Source organism: Neopsephotus bourkii, unplaced genomic scaffold, assembly GCF_033783945.1.
Source record: "Neopsephotus bourkii isolate Nb327-2 ecotype Australia unplaced genomic scaffold, CSIRO-AGI_Nbou_v1 NB_1768, whole genome shotgun sequence".
Classification (NCBI taxonomy): domain Eukaryota; kingdom Metazoa; phylum Chordata; class Aves; order Psittaciformes; family Psittacidae; genus Neopsephotus; species Neopsephotus bourkii.
In genome coordinates this window covers 6,003,393-6,012,035 of record NW_026902242.1, presented here as the reverse complement: position 1 = coordinate 6,012,035, position 8,643 = coordinate 6,003,393, and the positions used below count along the sequence as shown (strand labels likewise).

At 40.7% G+C, this 8,643-nt stretch overlaps 1 protein-coding gene across 1 annotated transcript in view; it reads right to left on the bottom strand.

Moving 5' to 3' along the window:
• Positions 1 to 1,644: 1,644 nt before the first annotated feature.
• Positions 1,645 to 8,643, bottom strand: part of PKN2 (protein kinase N2) — a 50,181-nt gene continuing 43,182 nt past the window's right edge. Inside the window, exons 16-22 of the mRNA XM_061379166.1 lie at positions 8,102 to 8,278; positions 7,465 to 7,527; positions 7,287 to 7,363; positions 6,340 to 6,482; positions 5,308 to 5,415; positions 4,142 to 4,222; positions 1,645 to 4,034 (exon numbers count right to left, since the gene is read on the bottom strand). Of these exons, the coding sequence (XP_061235150.1) occupies positions 3,831 to 4,034; positions 4,142 to 4,222; positions 5,308 to 5,415; positions 6,340 to 6,482; positions 7,287 to 7,363; positions 7,465 to 7,527; positions 8,102 to 8,278 (853 nt within the window). The 3' untranslated portion in view covers positions 1,645 to 3,830. The remainder of the gene's footprint in view (positions 4,035 to 4,141; positions 4,223 to 5,307; positions 5,416 to 6,339; positions 6,483 to 7,286; positions 7,364 to 7,464; positions 7,528 to 8,101; positions 8,279 to 8,643) is intronic.

Below are 8,643 nucleotides of genomic sequence, written 5' to 3'. Positions count from 1 at the left end.
CTGTTGGTTGCAGTCCTGAAAACTGCTGGTGCAGATGTTGAAGGTGGTGGTCTTGGTAGGTTTGAGGGATTGTATTCTAATGGCTAATGTATTTCCTTAACCTTTGCTGCAACACTATTACCTGGGGTTTCTCTGAGCTGCTTGACCTCAGCCATGGGAGAAGGCGAGATGCTTTGTATCAGCAGGGCCTGACCTTTAATGTACTGTTACAGTTTGAAATGCAAAGGTGAAGGATATTTTACAGTGAGTGTACTGTAGAGCAGAATGTTAAATCTATTACATAGAGGTTAAAAATGGCTGAAACTTAGGTTTACAATAATGCTCTTACTTGAAATGCTTTCAGGTATTATGCATGAGCACTTGACACGTGAGTGGTGAATGTTTGCAGTTGAAATTGTTACATATAGCACAAGCTGCTTGGACTAAAATATAAATACATCTGTGCAGAGATAAGGAATGCAGCAAGTGAAGGCAGGTCATAGTATCCTGACCTAGCCCTGCCTCTTCCTGCCATCCTTAATATGGAGATAGTAGGAACAGTGCAGCCTAGAGTCAGTACTAGCCCTGTGCTTCAAGGGGCCTTATAGTCTGAAAACCAGTTACTGCTGGTCCCAGTAGACTATGGTTAATGTGAAGCATTAACCATAGTTAACTAAGAGAAAAAGAAGTGTAACTGAATTCACTTTAGGCATTTACAGCCCCTTTACTAAGCTGCTTTGAAGCTAAGGAACATGGCTTCTCTTACAGAAGCTTCTCCTTCAGAAATGAGATTTCCTGGTATGTGGGATGTCCTTGTGTGCAGCTGTGTGCATGGTACCCCACCAGTTCTTGGGGTTACAGGGGTAGGTTTGGGGAGCTGGAGAGGTTTTTGCAGCTCTGCAACCTTTTAGCCAATTGCCTTCTTGTGTTATTGCAGCTGAGTGGTAGCAAGGGCTGACTGACAAGTAGAGCCTGAAGTGCAAATGAGGAAACTGGCTGCAGTTCCATAGGTTTGGGGTTCTCTGCTAATGCACCTGTGTTGTTGCAGCAGTGAGCCAGGAGAGAGCACTGGAACACTACAGGCTTGTATTTCGCCCTGTATAGTATCCTCCAGGTGCTTCCTATATTAATTTTTGGAACTGCTGTTGTCTTCTATGGAGTTCAGCCCTTTCTGAAGGGATGGTGTAGTTGTGCACTGAAGTTGAGCAGCTGTAGGCAATGGTCTCATGTGCAATGTTAGTTTGTTCTCTAGGAGTAAAGGTTTCTTTTCTAAACGCGTTCAGAAAAGAAAGCTTCATTCTCTGCTTTAAAGAACAAGCTCCCTGGGCATTGGGTTTTGGTTTGTGTGCAGAGCTTTCCTATGTAATGGGGGAAGAGATCAGAATGGATAAATACCTAGGGAGGGGAACAAGCATTGCCTCCCCCTGCCATCCAGGGAAGCCCCTGAAGGGAGAATGCTGGCTCACACTGGCCTGACCACAGTAGCCATGGTCTGCTACTCCTTTCAGGACTGCTCTCCCAGGCAGGAGGAGGCTGCTTGCCTTTGGCAAGAAGCTGGGATTCTCTAAGTCCCCTGCTGATGGCAAGTTCTTTTCTGAAGTTACCTGTGGGGAAAAAAACATGACAAGTCACTTCAAGAAACAGCAAAATCATGTTTGGGACGCATTTTACAAATTACTCTATTTAAAACTTTAATTTGTGATATTAATGACTGCAAAACACTTAGAATGACATTTGTTAAAGGCACATTTCATTTTAATGCATAGTGTACCATTCTAAAATAATCCTAATTTCCTTACAAAGTGCTTGAGCAGCCACATACAGATAAAGTATAGCAAAATATATTTACAATCTAGGGTTTAAAATCTTAATCTGACTAAAAATACTTTAAAAACTACAGAGATAAAATTAGTGCTTTCTTTCAGCTTACCTGGGTGAACAGACCCTGCCCTCTAATTTTTTTTTGCTTTTTTTTGTGATTTACTTAGATTTAAAAAATTTCTGTACAAGATGTAGTTACAAAAATGGGATTTTTTGAGAATACTTTCATAAGTGTTAAGCACCCTGTTAGATGCTCATATATATATCTGGGAACCAAGAAGGGCGAGCTGACTGTACCTCAAAAGTCTTGGTTTCAGCTGGATACAGGAACATGATTTGTTTGCTTACTGATCACAGTCTGGAAACAAGTGATGCTGAGAAGTAGCCTTGCTGCCAGAAGTCGTGTGGAGCATGGGGAAGCCGCCTGCCTTGTTCCCAGGGGCACAGCACTTTCTTACACCTAGTAACCAGTGATTTCCTCCCAAAGCCTCTCCCCTGCAGGTCTCTCCAGCATCATGATTCTAAACCACCACCTCAGTGCTGCACACTCCAGTGGTTCACATTTCTTCTTGTGATTTTATTCATTCATAGTTTTGCATCCAGTTGAGTGCTGAGTCTCACTGTCTTAGCCCTTGAACAGCAAACTCCTGGCTGGGATGAACCTGGGCGAGGACATCTGCAATCAGCTCCAAGTGATGCTGGAGCCAAAGGACCATGTGTGGAAGTTACAGAACACCAGATGCCAAAACCAGGTCTTGGGTTATACAAGTATGCACAGTGTCTGGTCTAAGTTATTTGTCAACTTTTGAGGTACAGTGTTTAGTGTTGGGGGGGGTTTAGAAAATATACACTGTTTTTTTATCAAAAATATTTATACATTCTGTTACAACATATTGCTTTTACCAAATCTAAGTTCTGGAGGTCAGTGGCCTATACATTAACAAGTATTTATTTCACTGAGTTGCAGGATGTTCACTTGGCCACTGCTTAACATTAATGAAGTGGTATAATTAAATTACTTGCCTGGACATAAGAATACATTACAACTTCCAAATATACATGTTCACAGCATGTATACATTGAAAATCCTTATGTTTTCTAAAAGTGATATGATATTGTACAGCAGATAGAGGATGATCTAGGTGGTTAGATACAGACTGGTTAACTTAGCTGTCCACTCAGTGAGTGGGAAAGGCATGGGTTTGAGTACAGAAGTGGCTGGATGGGCTTGGGAAATGCATACATTTTGCTCTGTGGGGTTAGACTGAGCAACATCCTCCTCATGTTCTTCAGATCAACCAAGGTTTTAAGCCATGCTTAAAGAGCTTAAAGGCAAAACTGTTTGGCAAGTGGCTTTGGTAAACTTTCCGGGGTTTTCTGGATTTCTTTGCTGTAATGGAAGCACTTACACTGTTGTTATCTCAAAGGCAAGGCATTTAACAGTTTTCCTAATAAATACCATAGAAAATTTACAAAACAAGGCATATCTGTTCTCCATACCATTATTTTAAGAACACAAGATGAAGGTGTACATAGAAATGTGTAGTTTTATAGACTGCACATGGTAATGTGTTAACTGAAATCATTTGCCTTCTCCAGCTAGAGCCATGTTCTGTGCGAGTGTCATCAAGATCCCAAACTTCTATCTCCGTGTGGCTGAGCAGAGATCAGTGATCGCCTAGCTCAGAGTCTGCTTTCCCCATGTAAGGCAGACACTTTAAGAAGTGATGTGATCTGCTGTGAGAGAAACCGTGCAGACCCCATGTGTGCCCATGTGTGGGAAGCTTAATACAGCTGGGTTCACCAACTCAAGAATTCCATAGACCTGCTTTCCAGTGCTCAGATAAAAAACAATATACAAAGAGACCACTCTTCACAAGAGTGTCAAAACAGTACTTGAAAGGATCTTCATGTGATTTAAAAAGACAAACCAAGCTACAGGTGGCACGGAGAGCAATAGAAGGGTGAGTATTCTTCTGAGAGAGGCATTCTTGTGAGCCAGTCAGCTGGGGTTTCACAGTGTCTGGAAGTTAACACCAATCAGCAATGTAATCAAAATCTCTGAACATTTCCTGCTCTTCTTCTGAAAGTATCCTGGGTTCACGAGGTGGAGTGAGGATGGGTGCTTCAGAGGTAAATTCATCATCAAAATTACTAACGTCTTCTCGTCCTCTAATGGTGGGTACAAAAGGAGGCTTCACTTTCTTGGCCAGTAAAGCATTCCAATCTATTAGCTGTAAGATAAATCAACCGCAGTTTAGTTTCTTCTCTCTACTTCTTTGTGCCCTTAGAAATACTTTTGAGTGAGTACTAGTACTCACTAGTACTAGTCTGTACTCACCCTGAAGAAGTGATGCTTTTTCACATCCTCAGCATCTTTCTCTCCAGCACCAAGACGCCGCTCTGGATTTCTTCGTAGCAGCTGAGAAAACATGCACGATTTCAGTGCAGGAATTCAGGGAAAGGGGAGGAACGAGGGAGGGTGAGAGCTACTGTGTAAGAGCCAGAACCAAGATTAGATGAACAGTGACCCCAAGGAAAGTCTTGGTCCTCAAAAGAAGCAGAAGATGACGCTTTAGCTTTACACAGGTCAAGTGGCAGCAGTGCTCTTCTAGCACAACTCCATCAGCAGTCCAGCTATGAGCAGACAGAGAAAGCAGACACAGGCTGTAGGTCTGTGGGACTGAGACTTGGTGCCTGAAGTGATTGGCGGGTCTGGTGTTCAGCAGAAAGAGTCAGAATTGTGCTGGCAAGGATACAGGATTTAAATGAACTAGTATTTCTTGCTTGCCTCATAAAAGAGAGCCTGCTCTGCTGCCTCCGGTGCTTTAACTTACACGCTGCAGCAGGTTGCTGAATTGGGTGCTAGACTGCCACTCTGTCAGACATTTATGTGGAGAGGCTGCTTTCAAAGACACTGGATCACCTCCAGTAAATGCTACCAACTATAGTAAGCTTCTACTTTAGACAGGTTCAAGTATCTTCTTCAGATAAGCAGAGGCACTGCACTAAGGAACAGCACTAGTAATGATCATAATCAACATCAGCTGTTCCTTGCCAAGGGGACTGCAGATGCCACATGCAGTGTTCCCTGCCCCAGTTGGAAGGAATCCAAAGAGATTTAGAAGTCTTTGAATTAAAATATTCATGTGACAATGTTAATCTACCAAATGGGTCAATGCAGCAGTGTTCTGCTAGGAAAAGAGAGCTGAACTTCTCTAAGTTAGATACGACCAGGAAACTGAGTTCCGCAAGAAAATAGAGCTGCTAGTGTTTTACTTTTTAAAGTGAAAAACTTGATCCTGAATGAAGTGGAACGGCACTGACAGGTTTCATTTAAGGTGATGGGCAGCATGGCACGGCCTAAATGGAGCAGCTGAAATTTACTTGTAAGAAGAAACTACCAGGCATATGTTCTTCAAGTGTTTTGTTCCTCACAAAAGCAATTAATTTCCTTAATTGGGATAAGAGGGGAATGTATTATTATTATGACTATGATGTTCTTACCCGTCTCATTATAGAGATGGCCTCTGTAGACAGGAACCGTGGGTATCTTACTTCATCATTTACAATACTGTCAAACACCTCTTCTTCATCATCTCCAGGGAAAGGAGACTATAAGGCAAGTAATGAAGTACTATTAACAGGCTTAAACATCACTTAAAAAGATGTGTCTAATTCCAAACTGGCAGCTGAATATACCCTGAAGTCTTCCTGTTCGCAGAAACCAAATATGGTAGTTTTCCATGAGGAAGAGAGAAAAGGCAAGTTAGTGTTGTCCCTTAACTCCTACTGCAGGATTTGGCTTTACAAATACATTTTTAGAAGTAGAAACACCTAAAACAGGGATCATCTTTAAACTATCGACACAAGATACACGGGGGAATGTGGGAAGTACGGATCAGCTTTTCTTCAGGACAGCTGCCATCCACAAGTAACATGGTCCAGACTAGGTTTTTTTTGGCATATCTTCAGCATGTGACAGCTCCAGGGTTTTCAAACTGTTCTGAAGTGGCCTGACAGATGTAGGTGACACCTTAGAACCTTTTTATCTTTTAGCACATAGGCCGTCTATGTACTACTGGGAAGATAATTGAACAGAATGGTCTGGAAGGTAAAGCAGCATACACGAGGTAAATAATTACTCAGTAGTAATTTATTTATACTAGCTCATTTACATGCAACTGGGGCATTCTGTTTTAGTGCAGGTGTAATTCAGATGGTAAACAACTTTGTCTCGGACCAGCTACAACTCATTCCCTTCTACAACTACTGATAATTCAAGCTCATGGCATGATCATCAACTTCTGTAGCATTACAGCAGCTAGTATCAGGTAAGTGGCTGCTCAGTGTTTAATACTTCTTAAACACATTAAGATGCTCACTGTAAAACCAGGTATGCCTATACATACTGGGTATGCAACTACTGATGCAAGTGTGACACATAGGACACACTGAGTGTTGGCAAGCCAGTATCTTGAGTTTTGTTACCTTTTTAAACATATATTAATGACTCCACTGTATCTTACTAGAACTTACCTCGCCCACTAGCATCTCATAGATAAGTACACCAAGACCCCACCAGTCCACAGCTCTTGTATAGGAAGTTTCTGTCAGCACCTCTGGAGCAAGAAATTCTGGTGTGCCACAAAATGTGCTTGTTCTGTCTCCAAATCCCATTCCTGAAAAGTTAGTGAATGAAAAGCAAGCACTTATGGAACTTGTCTGCAGCTGAAGTCACAGTAAATGTTTCAACACCTACTGCATTTACTAAATTCCTTCTTAGGCCATCTAAAAACTAAACATGGAGGAGAGGCTGTACAAACTGAAGAAGGAAATGGACTTTTACATGTCTTCCCCTGCAATCAGGTTTGAGACATGCTGTAGTTTCAGTTGCTACCTCTATTTTATGTCTTAATAGAAAGGTAGTTGCCAGTAACGGGATGCTTGAAAGTACCCTTCTATCATCTAGATTTCCTTTTGGGATAAATGTCACCTTTCTAGCTGTTAGTACACTTAACATGTCATTTCCATATTCTTAGAGTTGCAACTATTTCAGAGTTAAACAAATAGATAATGAATTCGTAAAAAGTAATAGCAAGGTACGGATAGTACTGGTACTTCATTGTACAGTCTTAACTGACATGTTTAGAATGAGGAAAAACACTGCTTTTTCTGCTAACTTGCAAAATGCAGCAGTGTGCATTATGAATAAGCAGAGATATGATGAAGTAGGAATCAGAACAGGAGATGCATACAACTGAAAAAAGTCAGTAAAAAAAACAGTGCTATGCTCAGAGGCTCCCACTATTTCCCTACTAAGGAACTTCCCCTTATCTCCACATTTGTAAAGTCTATTTTTTTCCTTCAAATGATCAAGGGTAAGGACACAGGCTGCACATTTAGCAGTCCAAAAGTCTCAAGGAACAGCCAAGAGTAAGACAGACTGCAGAATTCCCCTAGAAAGAAAATATAATGGCCAGTACCTTCTTTGCAAAGACCGAAGTCAGCAATTTTCACAAAGCCTTCTGTGTCCAGCAATAAGTTATCCAACTTCAAATCCCTAAATGAACATTTGCAAACAGAATTGCATCACTGATGTTCCTTCAGCACTAGTCAGGATGCTGAACTCCCTCTACTGGGAATGGGTTAGTGACTACTTACCTATACACGATCTTGTGTTCATGTAAATACTGAAGTCCAAGAACCACACATGCAGCATAGAATCTGTTGAAAAAGTTGGGAGTGGAAATGGCAAGGAATTTCAGTCTTCCTTTTCAGAGTGCAAAGTCCATTATTATCAATCTTTTTTATTAACCATCCTCTGAAGATTACTGATTGGTTTTCCAAGTACAGATTACAAGGTCAGAGTTTTTAAAGCCAGATGGCAAGGATGCTTAAACTTGCAGCTTTCAAGCTGTAGTATGTTTGCTTGGCCTGAAGGATGAATTTTCTGTAGTATCTACTGCCAGGGCATTGAAGGATTTCCAATTTGGCTTATTTTTTTTTTTTTTTTCAGCCTTGTCTGCCATTTTAATAACTTGTCATTTTGCTTTTTATGTAATCTCTCTTTTTAGAAAATATTATAGAAATTAAATATTTGTCATTTTTAATTTCAGTGTAGATTCAGGCACATTAAACCTGAATGTGTCTTCTTCTAAGACAAAGAGTTAGAATCTCTGACCCTTCTTAGAACAGTATTTACTGAAATGACCTGATGTAGAGGCATGTGGGGATAAAGTTCTTATCTGCTGAACAAAATGCCCTTCACTTAATGCCACAAAAAGGGATGGATACTCACACTGCTCTGGGTTCAGAGAAGACATCAGTATGAATGTGCATCATCAGATCCCCACCAGCAGCATATTCCATTACAAAGCAAACATGATCTTTGGTTTGGAAACAAGCAAACAGGTTCACCAAGAAGGGATGTCTTACACTATTCACAGTTTCAAATATTCGCTTTTCACACATCAAGCTGCAAACAGAAGGACAGTACAAATTTAAAGCTTTAAATAACAGTTTTTCAACTCTCAGAAACTATTGGCAATTGATGCCTTACATTTTTTCCTCTAATATTCTTCTGGATAAGGCAAGAACATTTTTTGTTTCAATAGAGATTTTAATACTTGCTCACACATTAAGTTGATGCCAAGATTTCCAATCACATTTGGCTTTAATCAGCAAACAAGGAAATCTAGCAGTCCATGAGAATTGTATCCTGCCAATTCTCCTTCCAAATACATTAAGTGGAAAACGGTATCGATACTAGAGATATCTAATTCCAGATTATTTCTTCTTAAGCCAATTGATTTGTACCTTATTCTTAGTGCATTTACCTTT